Here is a 15,407-nt window from a genome sequence, read left to right as displayed (position 1 = left end):
GATGCCAATTTGAAACAATGAGTATAATTTAGAGATTAAATAGTGAATAAAACCTATTTTTAAACACCCGTAGCAGAGATTAGGAATCACTCTAGTAATTTTAAAATGGTAAATAATACTCAAAATCATTAAATTATTAAGAAATTTACGTTTTGATAATTTACTTAAAAGAAGTTATAAAATAATGACTGAATTACTATTCCGTTCTCATTTGAGTAACTAGACTGTTAAAAACTATTGTTATATGATTTATCACACTCAATGAAAATTATTTTTTTCCTTCTCTTCAATAGTTCCATTTCTTACTTAGAATTTGTTGGTTTAATTTTTTTTTAAATTAATAGCCTAATAATTAAAATAATTTTTATAAAATTTAATAATATTTAATAATATTTTAAAAATAAATAATTAAAATATAAATTTATTAATAATTTAGTGATGATAAATATAATTTGACAGTTTCAAAAAGGAGAAGGCCCTGTTATAAGACCCCTTTCATGGGTACACATATTTAGGTGTTTTTCAATCCTTTAACTTTCTAACTATTTTTTAGGCTTTCTTTTCTCTCTCTCCTCTCTCTTTCTTTCACTTTCTCTGTCATAGTTCTATTTGCTCACAGGTTTCTCTCTCCTCTCTATTTGCTCACAGGTTTCTCTCTCTTTCTCTCTCCAGAAAGGGCAAAACAACCCTGAAGAACCGTTTACACCCCCAAGTAAGTTTTCTCTCTCCTCTCACTTCTATTTTATCTCTTTTCTTTCCCTTTCTTTTTTTTTCTTTTCCCTCTTTCTCTCTCTGCTTTCTCTTTCCAACAATTTTGAATATATGGGTCCTTACTATTAAATGTATTGCTTTTTTTGTTTTCTATTTTATTTGTTTGTTTGAGCTTTGCTAGATGATTTTTTGTTTTTTTGAAAGAGATCTGGGATTTTATGAAGTTTCCATTTTGAAAGCCCCTAGACTGCGATAAAAACCCAAACTTTTTATTCTAAATACTTTTGGTGGGTATTTTTTTATAGCTGTATTTAGTAGATCTGGTTATGGGTTTTGAGGCATGCAATATTTGCATCTTGGATAAATGTGGGGAATTAGGAACTAGTTTGGATCTGAAAGTTTCCATGTTTCTGTTGTGTATCTTTAGATTCCTATTCTGCTGCTTTGCAATATTAGATTTTGTTTCCATATCTGCTATATTTTGTTCACAATGGATTGAGATCTATGGTTTTCGTATCTTGGATCTGAGAAAATGTGAAGGCTGCCATTTCGAAATTTAGCTCAATGGGAGGTGGGTTTTTTTATTTTGATTTAGAAATGTAACATATTTTTTGCCCTCATGGGTTACTAATGGGAATGTTTAGTAGGATTTAAATGGATATATGGACTAATTCATTCAAATCACGGCATAATATATTGTGTTGGTGTTGTTTGAGCACATGTAGTAGCTCCATGGACGAGGATGCGTTGAACATGCGTAATTGGGGCTACTATGAACCGTCTTTTAAAGGACATCTTGGTCTTCATCTAATGGCTGAGCGGGACAAAAAGCCTTTCATTCCTGGGCGTGACCCCAACAATCTCATGGTTACTACCAATGCTTTTCACCCAAGGGACTGCATTGTCTCTGAGGCACCTCCTATCCGCATGCAATATGTTAGGGATACTTGGATTAGCCAGAGAGAGAAGCTTTTCAACATGTTGCCTCCTGTCACTGCCCCGAATTACGACATTCTTCCAGAAACTTCGGCTACTCATTCCATGCCAATTTGGCAGCCTCCTCCTCCTCCTGATGCTTCAACAAGAGATGAGAGTGTGATTGGTAGGGTCGAAGAACCACCAGCTAGTAAGGAAGGCGTTCAATCGAAGAAAAGGCAGGTTGGGGGTGACCCTAAGACTCCCAAGGCCAAAAAGCCTAGGAAGCCCAAGGATAATACCAATTCTAGTGTGAAGCCAGCAAAGAAGAGTATGGATATTACAATAAACGGGTATGACATGGATATTTCCAGCATTTCGATTCCAGTTTGCTCGTGCACTGGAACCGCTCAGCAATGTTATCGATGGGGGTGTGGGGGTTGGCAATCTGCCTGTTGCACCACAAATGTATCGATGTACCCTTTGCCAATGAGCACCAAAAGGCGCGGTGCAAGGATAGCTGGCCGGAAAATGAGCCAGGGGGCATTCAAGAAGGTCCTGGAGAAACTTGCTGCTGAAAATTATGATTTCAGTAACCCCATTGATTTGAGGACTCATTGGGCTAGACACGGCACCAACAAGTTTGTCATTATCAGGTAGGTTTAAATTGGATAGTGGGAGTCCATTGCATATGGTCTGCTTCACCTGTATATATCTGGATCAATGCCTCGTGGGTCATGATAATGTTTTAAAAAATCAAACCGGTTTAGATTTTCATTTATGCCTTAAGGACATCCGTTTATTCTGTTCATCCACATTAAGTAGTGGATGAGCTTTCCATTTGTTGGGTAATCTCGGCTAATGTTATTGAAGAATGATGCGGTTGAATGATGCACTTCTTGGCTATCTTCTTAACTGATATTAGTAGCACCATTTATCAGAAGTAGTGATTGAGAATCTGAAATGAATTAAAACTTGTTTTGAAGTGATTTGATTTAACTTTGCGATCCCCATGAAATTGCGTTTCATTTGGTATCATAAGAAATTTGGTGCTTGTATCTCTTAATTTAGAGTGCTTATTATTCTTGTTACTCTCACAATAACACCAATCCTATTTCAGGCTAATGTTAATAACAATCTATTACTAGAGATTCACCACGAAGTATAAAAATGCATGCAAAAACTTTGATTCTGATTTTGATAGTTGGAGCCTGCCTGCGTCTTCGTTTTAGAAATGATAGTGGAGTTTGATTTGGCAAAAGGTCCAAGGCGCATGGTAGCGTGTGTGGGCAGGGCTCATAAGATTCTCCAAATCACGTTTCCATCCATACTTCTTTTTAACACCAAATCTGCCATTCCACATTTTGTAACCAAACTAATCATGACAGACCTTACATTTTCAATACCACCTTTGCTTCCACTATTATCAATCCAGTTCTCTAGGGTTCCTGCTCATGAAAATAAAATGCTTTTATTTTTATTCTATTTTAGTTTATGAAAATTTGAAGGAAATTTTATTTTCAACTTTTTTTTTTTATAATTGACATAATGTGTAAACATTGTGTGCCGAATTTGTTAAATTTTTAGAATTAAGACTAAATTGACAAAATGTGTAAAATGTTAAGGGCTAAACTTGTTATATTTAGCCACCAAAGTCATTTTAATGATGGAGTGGCTAGGAGTTGCAACTGGTCTAATGGGAGTGATTAAATTAACAAAAAAAAAACCTATAACCAAAATAGGAATGCACTAAAACTTGAATGACTATCTAAATACTTTACCCAAATAAAAATTTAAATGCCAAAAATTAAATGTTGATTTTTTGTGTGGAAGACCCCTAATAAATGGATTTATGTGTAATTACTTGTAATAGTAATTACACATGAGTGGCATGTTTGTATAACTATTGTAATTAGTGGGTCTGAAGGAATTTGGCGTAATTGTAACACCCCAATTACACTTTACAATTCTTAGAGGGAGGGTGAGAATTGGAGTAGTTACATCCAAATCCAATTACCCTATGATTTTCCAAACATTCATACATGATTAAATTTTAAGTTAGTTTTTGGAAATCCACCTAATAATTGGACTTGAGTATAATCGCTTGTAATTACACAATGATGACATATTTGGATAACCATTATAATTGGTGGATCCCACCGAATTGGGTGTAATTGGAGCACCCTAATTACACTTTTCAATTCTTAGGAGGGGTGAGAATTGGAGTAATTACACTAAGATCAAATTTAAAAAAATTATTTTTATAAAGTTATAAAATTTATACTATAAACATGAACATGTATGAGTGTTTGATATGACTATGACAAAAATTCTTATATTATAAATTCTAAAAAATTATATTATAAAAAAGTAGGCACAATGACTTATTTGGCTCTCTAGCTTTTAAAAAAAAATCATTTTAGCCCTTCATTTAATTTCCTGCCTCTTTTAGCCCTTATACTTGCGTTATTTATCAAATCACTCAAAAATAGATGGAAAAGTTAACAGACTCTATTAACTTTATTGACCACATGGATTGCCACATGGATGTTATGTTAGCAATTAATTAATTTTTTTAAAAATTCAAAAAAATTATTTTTTTAAAATTAGAAATTATTTAAAAAGTAGAAAAATTATAAAAATATTTTTAAAAATTTTAAAAAATTAATTAATTGTTGATGGACATCCACATGGGCTATCATGTCAATAAAGTTAATAGACATCAACTTTTCCATCAATTTTAAGGTGATTTGATAAACAATACAAGTTTAAGAGCTAAAAGAAGTGAGAAATTAAATTGATGGCTAAACTGACTTTTTTTATGAAGTTAGAGGACCAAATAAGTTATTATGCTAAAAAATTATGTATTTTATAAAGTTGTAACAAAAATTATATTATTTATGTGTTCTTGCTATATATTATAAAAATAATATACTTATTCATAAAAAATTGTTATAGTTTTTTTATCCTAACTTATTTATAAAAAAAATAACTTTCTAAATTTATGACAAAAAATTACACTATTTATAAGAAGTGTTATGAAAATTATTGGAAATTTGCAAAACCTTTTCTTATAAAGATTATTTATTATAAAGTTTATATTATTTTTGTTACCTAATTTATAAATTATAAAAATGATTATAATCTATATGGGATAAACTCGATTAAACAATGAACAAAGTGAAGAAAATAAGATTAGAAAAGATCGAACACACAAATTTTACGTGGAAAAACTCCTCAAAAAAGGATAAAAAATCACGGGCAAAAGGAGATTTCACTATAACAAAGGAGAGAAAAGATGGAGAGAATTAAAAGAAAACTGAAGCCCTATAAGAAAAACTCTTCGAAACAAAGAACAAAATTCTTTCAATCTAAATATTTTTGTTGTGTAAAACCTAGAGTAACTAAGGCTTATTTATAGGCAGAAATTCATAGCATATACGACTACAACAACTCTAGGTTAAGTAGAGTTTAAGTGGGAAACTAAAAACAGAGTTTAACTATGAAAAGAAAAGCAAAAATAAATTTTGGTCAAAATAAGAGACATTCTCCCACAAATCTCTACCTTGACTTGTATTTGAACCAACACCCTTACCAAGCCCTGTTACGGGCTTAATTGATTCTTTGTCAGATACTTACCAAGTCCAAGCAATGCTCTAACTTTGAAACTGGAAGACTCTTTGTCAACATGTTAGCCGGATTGTGTTTTGTGACAATTTTAAGAATTTGAATATCCCCTTGAATGATCACCTCTTGAACAAATGACAACGAACGTCTATATGCTTCGTTCTCTCGTAATGCATTTGATCTTTGGTGAGATGTATGACACTTTGATTATCACAATAGACGATAGTTGCCCCTTTTTCACTTACCATTTCATTGTACAAACCTCTTAACCAAATTACTTCTTTTACTGCTTCTGTAATTGCCATGTATTCAACTTCAGTAGTCGACAAAACCAATGTAGCTTGAAGTGTCACTTTCCAACTAATGGCACAATTCCCAAAATCAAATAGGTAACCTGTGAGAGACCTTCTTCGATCTAAGTTTCCTACATAATCAGAACTAACATATCCGACTAAACCCTTTTGAATTTTTCCAAACTCTAAGCACATGTTAGAAGTACTTCGTAAATATATGAAAATCCACTTAATTGCATGTCTGTGTAACTTACCAGGATTTGTCATGTATTAGCTAACAACACTAACATGTGAAATATCGGGACGAGTGCACAAACTTCCAACTATGCTTGAATAAAGTACTTTTGACATGTACCTTTCATCTTCTTCATTATATGGGGAATCTAAAATTGAGAGTTTAAAGTGTGCAGCTAAAGGAGTACTTACCAGTTTTGCATCTTGCATCTCAAATCGTTCAAGGACCTTCTTGATGTACCTTTGTTGCGATAAAAATAATTTCCCGAAATGTCTATCTCTCAAAATTTTTATCCCAAAATTTTCTTTGTAGCACCTATATCCTTCATCTCAAACTTAGAGTTGACCATGATTTTAAGACGATCAATTTTAGATGGATTTTTAGCCGCAATTAACATATCATCAACATAAAGCAACAAACATATAAAAGAATCATCATCAAGACATTGTAGATAAACACAACTTTCATACTTACTTCAAGAAAAACCAATACTTAACATGAAAGAGTCAAACTTTTTATACCACTTGATTGCTTCAAACCTACAAAGGCTTTTGTAAGAGACAAACATGATCTTTTTTACCTTCAAATCTAAAACCTTCCTGTTGTTGCATGTAAATGTCCTCCTCAAGGTCATTGTGAAGGAAAATAGTCTTTACATATAGCTGTTCTAACTCAATATTATTTGATGCAACAAGGGCCAAAAGCGTCCGAATAGACGTATGTTTCACAATGAGAGATAAAACATCATGAAAATCAACTCCCTCCACTTGACTGTAGCCATTTGCAACTAGTCTTACGTTGTACCTAGTGTCATTAGGACCCGAACCTTTCTTCTTTTTAAACACCCATTCGCAACTAATGATTCTTTTACCGATGGGTGGTTTAACTAGCCTCCAACTCTTATTCTTTTGAAGCGATTCCATCTCTTCTTCCATTTCAATGAGCCATTTGCTAGAATCAGAGGCTTGAACTACACTATAATAACACGAAGGATCGGTTGAATCAATGCTCTCAGCAACACTTAGAGCATAAGCCACTAGGTTTCCTTCACAATATTTCTATGATGGTTGTATTTCTCGCCTTTTCTTGTCATGAGACAACTTATAGTTAGTTAAATGAGATGGTGAGGGTACCTGAGGATCGGATGGAACCCCAAATAGATCTGAAATAGCTTTAAACTTGCAAGAATCAAAATTTTGTTGTGTCGCCAGACTCTTCGTCGGGACGAGACCTTTGTTCATTGTGTCGTTGTCCCATGTTTCGGCTTTTGACTCCACCTTGCTCGAGACACTCTAATTTTTTATGTCTTTAAAAGTAAAAGTCCTCTTCTAATCAAAACGTGATAGATTCATCAAACATTACATCGTTGCTAACAATTATTTTGTCGGATTTCGAACACCATAACTTAAAACATTTTATACCGACAGAGTATCCCAGAAAGATGCATTTAACGACCATTGGTTCAAGCTTTCCCTGGCTAACTTTAGCATAAGTAAGACAACAAAAAATTCTAAGATTAGAATAATTGGGAGGATTACCTAACCATATCTCTTCTGGAACATTACCGTTCAATGTTCAATGAGGAGATCGATTTACCATTAACAACCCACTAACAACAAGGTCCTAAGCTTAAGCCATGAACATAAACTTAAATAACAAAATGCCTGAAAAATAGCAACTACTTGAAACACAAAACAATATTAAAATCCACATCAGCAGCCCTAAACAGGCCATCTAATTGTGCAGTCCTACCTTGATGGGTTTTCTTGAAAATTAGGTGAATTGACCTTTAGGAACCCGAGACGTGCAAAGGGTTGGGTCGCACACCCTCCTGGGATTTGCAAGGTTAACTTCTATGCTAGTTTCTACCACACAGTTGGTGATGCTACGCTGGAGATTCTGATTAGAGATGCCCAAAGTATGTGCATGGGGGCTTGCGTTGAATGCGCTGCTCACATCAAATCTCCCTTTGTGGCGAAAGCTCAGGCGACTTTTCGCTCCCTATGACATGGGGTTAAGGGATATTGTTTTAGAAGGGGATTGCTTAGCAATTATCTATAAATTATCATTAACAGCTGAAGAAAGATAACTTATCAGTGATTTAATTGTTGATGGCCGTCGGTTGGCTACCGGTTTCACCACCAACTTGTGGTTGTGACTTTTTCTCTGTTGATCCATCTATTATATAGATAAGATTACGATTTAAAAAAAAAATTCAATGTCATATGGAACACACCTTAAGCTTACGGTGAATCCCCCCTAGTACTACTATCCAAAAACATCACAGATAATGGGGAAGTTGAGAGAATGATATCAAATGGGGACAAATATAGAGAAGGAACAATCCGGATCTAACCCCTTTTTTTCTTTATAATAAAGTAATCCAAAAAGAATTGATTGAATGTTGTTGAGATCAAAGCTAGAAACCAAATGAAGGAATGTTCCAACTGCTAAAAGCTAATTAAATCTGGTAGCTCATAAGGATTATAAACAGGTAAATTGTTAATGGGTACAAGAGGTAGTAGTAGATGATCTTTACCAGCATCATCTTCTGCTACTATTTTGGTTTCATTAGAGAAACCATACTGTTGTTCATCGTTTTCCTCGAAAACCACCCATTTGTCTGTAATTATCGTCCTCAAAGTTCCCCTTGTGTATTCTTCCACAACTGCTGTCATTTCCATTTGGTTCATTTCCTCGAAACCCTCCTTGTAATTGATCGTCTTCTCTGGAACTGAAACCCCATTCATTATCCTCTCAAGTTCTTCAACGTCTTCATCAGGGATCCGAGTAACGGTGGGGAGTTCGGTGGCGTTTAGGACGCCATATTCCTTGCAGAACTCGAAGAAGAGAGAAAGCTCTTCACTCTGTTTCATTGCCTTTTGAAGAACCCTAAGCGCCATTGCCGCTTCATGTTTGCTTACGGAATATATTTTCAACAAAATCTTGGCAATCTCGTTGCAGATTATACCGTAAACATCGTATATCTCAATGATCACACAATCCATGGCTTCCATAATCAGCCTAACCTTCATATTCTCCGCTCGAGGCCTAATTTGAAGCAACAAATCAAGCAAAGATTGCCATTTCTCCAATTTCAAAAGCTGTTGCACCAACAACAAACGCTCCTCGACTTTGTTGTTGTTGTTCTGATTATCTTGCTCTAAAAAAATGGCAGCTCTTTGATCTAGAAACGCAAAGTACTCACGGATGATACTATTGAAACCCCAGGTTTTGCTGGGCTTGGAATGTCCATCGCTGAAAGTGGAAAGATCAAAGGGTAAACGCTGCATCATTTGAACCACTGGTGCCTTACAATGGAAAATGCCATGCATGAGCATCAACCCTTTAATGGCCACCACCCAACTCCGAGTCTTCTCCATCCTCCTAGACAAGGCCCATATAAGAGGACCTAGGCTAACGGGCGACGCTCGAATCCACGAAAACACAACCTGCGCACTCCTTTTATCAATGTGTAATTCATCGTGACTTGTGGCCTTTATAATGGCAGCCTCAAGTTCAGGGTTCCTAAAGGAATTCCTTCTGGAAATATAGACCACCACTATGCTGTTCTTATCTTTGACAGCACCAACGGCCCTCTTCCATAGCTTCATGTTTCTTCGACCTCAACCCTCCGTCGCCCTTACAAAGCAGCGGGTTTGTCAGAGGTGGTCCTGAAGCCCCTCTTTTTGTTTTTGTTTTTTTCTTAATACAAAATTTTGCTTCAACAAACCCAAAACCGACGGCCTACGACTGGATAGAAAACTAAGCTGTGATTTAGCCATGTCTGCCTGTATTTGCCATTTGTTAGCATATATCTTCGGACAAGTTTATAGTTGTTTCTCTTTACGCATTTCTATTTTGGGAACAAATGGCTAATTTCATAGACTATGATTAGATGTTAAAAAATAAAAATAAAAATCACTTGCATGTGAATTATCTGGTTGGAACTTGCTAAACTCGGTGTTGTACAAAAAAAAAAAAAAGGAAGTTAAATTTCAACTGTGTATACATGAATTATGAAATTGGTGAAGTGGTGTTAAAAATGCTTACTTGACATAAGAAATTTTGAACAAACATGGATGATAATATAATGATGATCATACTAGAGTACATGTATATACATTGCAAACATACATTCAAGCATGTACACGTACATTCAAGCAAAAAAATCCAGTAATACTACTACTATCAATATTATCAGTACATGTAACACCACACAAAAACAAGTTAAACACAATTTTCAAACTGGTTTCTTCTTTTCTCCCTCTCCGCAATGGCAAATAACATCATTTCCATGCGAACACCCACAAAAGTCAGTCACCTGTCCGACTCCTACCAATTCACAATCCGTACACTAATCTATCCATACCCTTTCTTTCGTATATTCACAACACACGGTTCTGCTGCTATTAATCCAGTCTACACTTATTGCAACTATATGATCCTATCCTCTTCCTGTGATTGAACAAAAATTGTTTTAAGCGTGTGAACAACATTAACAGAAGAGGTTCAATGGCGTAGGCAAAACATACCACTTCTGGATTTCTAAACTTCAGCTATGTGGTGGAGACCCGAGCTCCGAATCACATACTGAAGTGTATGTAGATACTGTATCTTCCTTTGATATGGCCACAAAGTTTATAGGTGCTGTAGACAACCTTCTCATTTCCTTGAAGTAGCCATTTTGACGCCCCAAATATGAACGTGGTGTAAGTAGCTCGGGAGTTGCTCCACCCACCGAGTTCCGACGAGGTGTACTGGGAGTCATGGATCCATTTCCATTTGCTCGATAACCATTTGTCTTTCTGAAGCTGTTACTTTTCCTTGGACTAGGTTTTGACCCATAAATGGCTTCTCTCTCTGTCAGGAGCAGATCTTGAATCTTCTTTTGGTCCTGCAAAATGGAATAGAAAAGATATTGTTTTTATGCATGTATAAGTCGTAGAGATCAATGCACACATTCAATATATGGCCTGCTTGGAAATGCCATTCATCATATAAAAAGTCGCTTTAAGCAAGTTGAAAAGGAGATGAGAAAAGAAAGGAAAATGGACAAGGTACCAAAGGGCTAAAAGGTTCAGATAACTCGGCAATAATATTTGCAGAAGCAAAAAACATATTAAAATTACCCTGCATCTCTTCTTTTCCTCCTCTCTTTGTTTCCTTGTCAGCTTGTAGTCCTCCAGTATCGACACCAGTCGCTCCTATATGCATACAAGTATGTCATGTTTAGGAACAAGCTTATTCAGAAACAATTCCAAACGACAATGATTGTGCAAGTTTACAGAACTACTGACCCCATCATATAGAAACAATGCCCTTTTTTCTTCTTCCCAAGCTAACGTTCTGTTGATCAGATTATCCACAATTGCTGCAAAGGGTACCATTATTTAGCTCAACAATACAAACATATCCATCAGAGAGTTGGATGAATAAGAAGAGTAAATACCCGGAATTTTGGTTACTGTTATTCGAGCTTTTTCTGCACGCTTAAGGTTAATATGTGCACCTCTCCCTGCATTGTACCGGTTTTCATCCTGAGATTCAAAATGAAGTTAACAACTAATGAATTAAAATTTTATAGACAAGGTGAATCAGATGTATTTATTTTGACTCACGGAATAGTACACAAGCAATATTGAAGAGAGAAACTAAGACAGGGAAAACACATGAGATACACACAATGCTTACTTGATTGTAGTCTTCCAGCCAATTTTCTTCTTCACAAGCCAAAAGCCATCGATCTATTCTATCCATTATATCTTTTCGACTCAGAGCTTCATCTTTAACTTTAGTTATCTGTGCTTCAATATTTGCTAAGAGTTCAGAAGGGTCTACTAGACCTGAACAGCATTAGCAATATGCATCATTAACCATGTCAGCTGAAAATAGAATGAATAACAGTTTGTCTAACAGCAAGACACTGTGGCAAGGAAACACAAGATAAATACCAGAATCAATCAATGCATTAGATTTCTCAACAGAAGTACTAGCATCAGGTTTAATATGAGTCATTCTGCAAATATCTTCCAACTCCGATCTCCTTTTCAAGACGAGTTCTTTCATTCTGCCAGCTTTCAATTTGGTGAGCCTTTCCACTTCTGCTGATGCCTGTCGAAAATACCAAAAGTTTGAGCACAGATATTCCAGTAATTAGGAAAAAACCAGATTGGTGTAGCTCAAACCTGCTCAATCATCTCAGTTGAAAGAACACCAGGTTCAGTAACTTCAGGTTCCGATAACCTAAGAATAGAAGTGGCCCTTGAAAAAACATTCTTCTCAGCTTGAGGTGAATCCATCAAATTCCAGAGTTCAAATAGTTGACCTGCAATATCCTTCAACTGCATTTCGAAAACAGGGTTTGGATTCAAAATTTTCACAAGAAAAATCAAATGAAAGCTATGGAGGGGTATGGAATACCTTCTGCATTCGAATTCTTCTTTCAGTTTTAAGCTTGTTAATGGTCTGCTCTAAGCCTTCAAATGTACCATTGCTAATATTCGTTGATTGTTCCTGGTTAGCCCTTTGCAAGCTCGGATGCACATCACTTACGGTCTGGGCAAAATCCAACCCTAGTACCCCACAAAGCAAATGAACCTCATTTACGTATTCCAAAACCTTATGAAGGCGATCAGACTGCAAAGGAAAAGGAAATGCTTATATCTTCAAAATCTAGAATGAATTTTAAAGATTTTATTCAAATCCATTCAAAGAATTAAGTTCAAAGTTATGATCCCAAAAAGCATATGAACCTTGCACCCAATATCAGCTATGTATAGCGCCCATATCTTCTCCTGGATGTTATGCATAAAGGATATAGGTATAATGATTTATTTGCATAATGTTTTTTACAGTAAAATCCATACCTTCTCCTTCTGAAGAGTTTGAAGACGAGTATGAAATTCCGTAAGCCTTCTTAGCGACAAGTCTTGGTCTTCAAGAGTTAAACAGCTAATCATGGTATCATTTGGATAGTTGTAACCGGAAATTTCTCCACTGATCTTTTCAATTTGATTCTTTATATCTGCAAATTGCTTTCTTCTTTCTTCTTTCTTCGTCCTAAGATCCTCAAGCAGTGGAGATATAGAAGCAAGTTTTTCTTTTAATGGTGCCATCTTCTTCTCTTTTTGAATCTGTGAGTAAGAAATTAGAAACAAAATTAGCAAAGCAATACCATAAACGAAATTATGAAATGGCAAGATAATCCAATGCCAGATACCGGTGAATGTAGATTGAGCTCTCCAAGAGCTGCCATAAGTGTTGCAACCTCAGCTTCCCTGGCTGCAACAGATTGATGTAGACGTGCCTTGGCATTGGCAGCTTCCTCGACCTTCCGGCGGTATACTTCTAAGCATTCCCTCTCCAATTCCAATAGCATCCGGTCTTTATCAGCTTCACTTTCACCGATGTCGCTCCATATTTGCTGCTCTCAGGAAAAAATGAAAAAATTTTTTAAAGAGTTGAAACGTGCATCGGATTCTTTTTCAGAATTGAGATTCAGAATCTTATCAGCTTGCACGTGAATTAATTAACAAGAAACTTAAGAGAATGAAAACAGTGAACCAATGACAAAAATAATCACAATCCTCAACAGAATCATACCTTATCATTTGCACAACTTATTTCCACAAAGTTAGGTATATATGCATTTATGCATGCTTAAAGAAAAAGCTAATTAATCAACAAATTCCATCGAGTTATTCTACTGAAATACAAACATCAAAAGCAAAGATTAATGCTCTATGAGACCGTAGTATGCTAAACTTTTAGAAACAAAGGGAGTGAAAAAAGAAAATTCAAACTAGCAACGATAAATTCTTCATTAAATTAAGAAATTCAAACAACCCCTTGAAAGAAACCATTTAGAAAACCATTAAAAGATCCTTGCTTTACAAAAGACCATGGCAGTGTACTCAAATTAAAAAATAATAATTTCAGTGAACAGATCAGTAGCACAGTAACACCTTTGTAGCCTTAAAGCAGAAAATTGAAGGTCATTTTTCTCTTCAGAAACTCAAAAGGACCTTGAATTCGTAGCTATCACTAGACTCATTATGATACACGAGTTAAATAAACAGGAAACAATAAATGCTTTTAACTTTTAACAAAGGCATTAACTTTGTCAAACACCCATCATGTAAAGCAATTTCAAAACAAGAAACAAGACAACCCATTTTCACTTCTTTCTTCCCAACATAAAAAGACCAGTGTTTACTAGGAAGAAGAAACTCAAATAATTTGAAGGTAATAATTAAGAAGATAGAGAGAGGGCAAAGAGGACCTGAAGTTCTCTGAGCAATACATTGCAGCTTGTGCTTGCATGAGCACTGGTGGCTAAAGGACTTTCAAAGGCCAACATTTTCACAGATCCTTCTCTCCCCAATGATTCAAAACCAAAATTTAAAAGTGAAGCCCAAGTTGGAAAAAGAAACACTCTTTAGCTGGTTCCCAGAACCAAAGTTGAAGAAAGGAAACTCAAAAGGAAGGAAAGTGAGAGGGAAATGAGTAGACATGAAAAGTCAAAAGAGACATTGCTTTGAAACAAACAACCTTGGCCTTCTTTCAGATCTGAAAAGCTTCACCCCCAACAAACGCTGTTTCTAAATAAATTGTTTCTTTCACCAAACTTTTTTTTTCTCTCTTAAGGAAAATGCAAAAACATTAACAACACCCACCAAAAAGGATCTGTAAACAGAAGATGATAAAGGTAAAGTTTTGTTCCTTTATTTTTATTTTTTGGTTCTTCCTCAAAATTTTTGAAGATAAGAGAAGACAGAGACAATAATGATTGGTAATAAAGAAAGGAATTCTTAAGCTTTTAAAAGTGAGATACAAAAAAAAGGTTTTTGCTTAAAATCTCAAGGGTTTGTCTAAAATGCCAATGTCGTACTACTAGTAGGTTAAAACTTGAAACAGATTATCAAAGAAGAAGAGAAGAAGAAGAATAAAAGATCTGGTTTTTTTTTTCTCTCTCTTCTTTTTCTTGGGTTTTGGGTCCTGAAACTGTTAAACACTCTTTGAGTTGAAAAAAAAAATAAAGTACACTGAAACAAAAATCCAATCTTTTTTTTTTCCCAAATATTAAATAATTGAATTATTTTGTTTGGAAAATAGTAGGAGGAAGGAACCGATGGGCGATCTATGCTTCCTGCATCACTCATCCCTGAGCGTGAATAACACATCCCAATAAAAAGTGGGTTTTGGGGTTTAAAATAAGGCTGGCGCGTGGGATGTCTCGCATATACTTTATATATTTCTTCTGTGACGACCGACTCTTTCTCTTCTGTAGGTATTCCAAGGTTTATGATGCATTTATTAATTTTGTATTATTTTTTAAAAGAAAATAGTATTTTAAGTCCATCGTAATTTACGAATACATCAGTTTTAATAATAATTATAATTAGAAAATAAGACATTTCCAATATAAATTAAAGTTGAAAAGAGAAAGGCTTAACTGATAATTGCCCAAATTACAGAAATGGAATTGTTTGTGGTTATGACTATGTACTTTGGTTGGCACTTGATAGGTACAAGTAGGTTGGGGTTTGGTTTACTTTATTACTTTCAAGTATTTTTAACATTGATGTCCTGCTTGCGGCTAATTTGTATGGGTTTTTTTATTG

At 35.1% G+C, this 15,407-nt stretch overlaps 3 protein-coding genes across 8 annotated transcripts; 1 reads left to right on the top strand and 2 right to left on the bottom strand.

Annotated features, from left to right (window-relative positions):
* The first annotated feature begins 448 nt into the window (after nucleotides 1–448).
* LOC107909954 (protein BASIC PENTACYSTEINE2) lies at nucleotides 449–2,521 on the top strand. Of its 3 annotated transcripts, XM_041089369.1 has the most exons (3): nucleotides 449–515; nucleotides 649–712; nucleotides 1,437–2,521. In XM_041089369.1, exon 3 carries the CDS (start codon nucleotides 1,444–1,446, stop codon nucleotides 2,284–2,286), a length of 843 nt encoding a protein of 280 aa, XP_040945303.1. In that variant the 5' UTR covers nucleotides 449–515; nucleotides 649–712; nucleotides 1,437–1,443; the 3' UTR covers nucleotides 2,287–2,521. The 3 variants fall into 3 exon arrangements, with proteins under 3 accessions (XP_040945303.1, XP_016693152.2, XP_016693154.2); XM_016837663.2 differs by having other exon boundaries at nucleotides 500–712; XM_016837665.2 differs by lacking the exons at nucleotides 449–515; nucleotides 649–712 and adding an exon at nucleotides 721–1,282.
* Nucleotides 2,522–7,277: 4,756 nt separating this feature from the next.
* On the bottom strand, nucleotides 7,278–9,786 carry LOC107909957 (putative clathrin assembly protein At1g25240). 2 transcript variants are annotated; one of them, XM_016837672.2, is made up of 3 exons: nucleotides 8,321–9,786; nucleotides 7,872–7,959; nucleotides 7,278–7,782 (listed from the first exon to the last, which is right to left on the bottom strand). In XM_016837672.2, exons 1-2 carry the CDS (start codon nucleotides 9,393–9,395, stop codon nucleotides 7,883–7,885), a joined length of 1,152 nt encoding a protein of 383 aa, XP_016693161.2. In that variant the 5' UTR covers nucleotides 9,396–9,786; the 3' UTR covers nucleotides 7,278–7,782; nucleotides 7,872–7,882. The 2 variants fall into 2 exon arrangements, with proteins under 2 accessions (XP_016693161.2, XP_016693160.2); XM_016837671.2 differs by having other exon boundaries at nucleotides 7,278–7,959.
* Nucleotides 9,787–9,939: 153 nt separating this feature from the next.
* LOC107909955 (65-kDa microtubule-associated protein 6) lies at nucleotides 9,940–14,838 on the bottom strand. 3 transcript variants are annotated; one of them, XM_016837666.2, is made up of 12 exons: nucleotides 14,066–14,838; nucleotides 13,004–13,207; nucleotides 12,651–12,917; nucleotides 12,205–12,420; nucleotides 11,970–12,125; nucleotides 11,736–11,895; nucleotides 11,467–11,627; nucleotides 11,234–11,321; nucleotides 11,082–11,155; nucleotides 10,914–10,988; nucleotides 10,317–10,678; nucleotides 9,940–10,239 (listed from the first exon to the last, which is right to left on the bottom strand). In XM_016837666.2, the coding sequence occupies exons 1-11, from the start codon at nucleotides 14,141–14,143 to the stop codon at nucleotides 10,337–10,339; spliced, it is 1,821 nt and encodes a 606-aa protein (XP_016693155.2). In that variant the 5' UTR covers nucleotides 14,144–14,838; the 3' UTR covers nucleotides 9,940–10,239; nucleotides 10,317–10,336. The 3 variants fall into 3 exon arrangements, with proteins under 3 accessions (XP_016693155.2, XP_016693158.2, XP_016693159.2); XM_016837669.2 differs by having other exon boundaries at nucleotides 11,476–11,627; XM_016837670.2 differs by lacking the exon at nucleotides 14,066–14,838 and adding an exon at nucleotides 13,749–13,819.
* Nucleotides 14,839–15,407: the final 569 nt, after the last annotated feature.

Source organism: Gossypium hirsutum, chromosome D02 (assembly GCF_007990345.1).
Source record: "Gossypium hirsutum isolate 1008001.06 chromosome D02, Gossypium_hirsutum_v2.1, whole genome shotgun sequence".
Lineage (NCBI taxonomy): Eukaryota > Viridiplantae > Streptophyta > Magnoliopsida > Malvales > Malvaceae > Gossypium > Gossypium hirsutum.
The sequence above is the reverse complement of the archived record's forward strand: the minus strand, read 5'-3'. Positions and strand labels throughout refer to the sequence as shown.

What these genes read in the sequence shown, in the direction of transcription:
- LOC107909954 (XM_041089369.1), top strand. Translation starts at nt 1,444, where the DNA reads ATGGACGAGGATGCGTTGAACATGCGTAATTGGGGCTACTATGAACCG.
- LOC107909957 (XM_016837671.2), bottom strand. Translation starts at nt 9,395, where the DNA reads ATGAAGCTATGGAAGAGGGCCGTTGGTGCTGTCAAAGATAAGAACAGC. An exon ending in AGTAGCAGAAGATGATGCTG is followed by an intron (nt 7,960 to 8,320) that starts GTAAAGATCATC and finishes TCTATATAATAG; the next exon opens with ATGGATCAACAGAGAAAAAG.
- LOC107909955 (XM_016837666.2), bottom strand. Translation starts at nt 14,143, where the DNA reads ATGTTGGCCTTTGAAAGTCCTTTAGCCACCAGTGCTCATGCAAGCACA. An exon ending in TATTGCTCAGAGAACTTCAG is followed by an intron (nt 13,208 to 14,065) that starts GTCCTCTTTGCC and finishes TCCTGAGAGCAG; the next exon opens with CAAATATGGAGCGACATCGG. An exon ending in CATTGTTTCTATATGATGGG is followed by an intron (nt 10,989 to 11,081) that starts GTCAGTAGTTCT and finishes GTATGCATATAG; the next exon opens with GAGCGACTGGTGTCGATACT.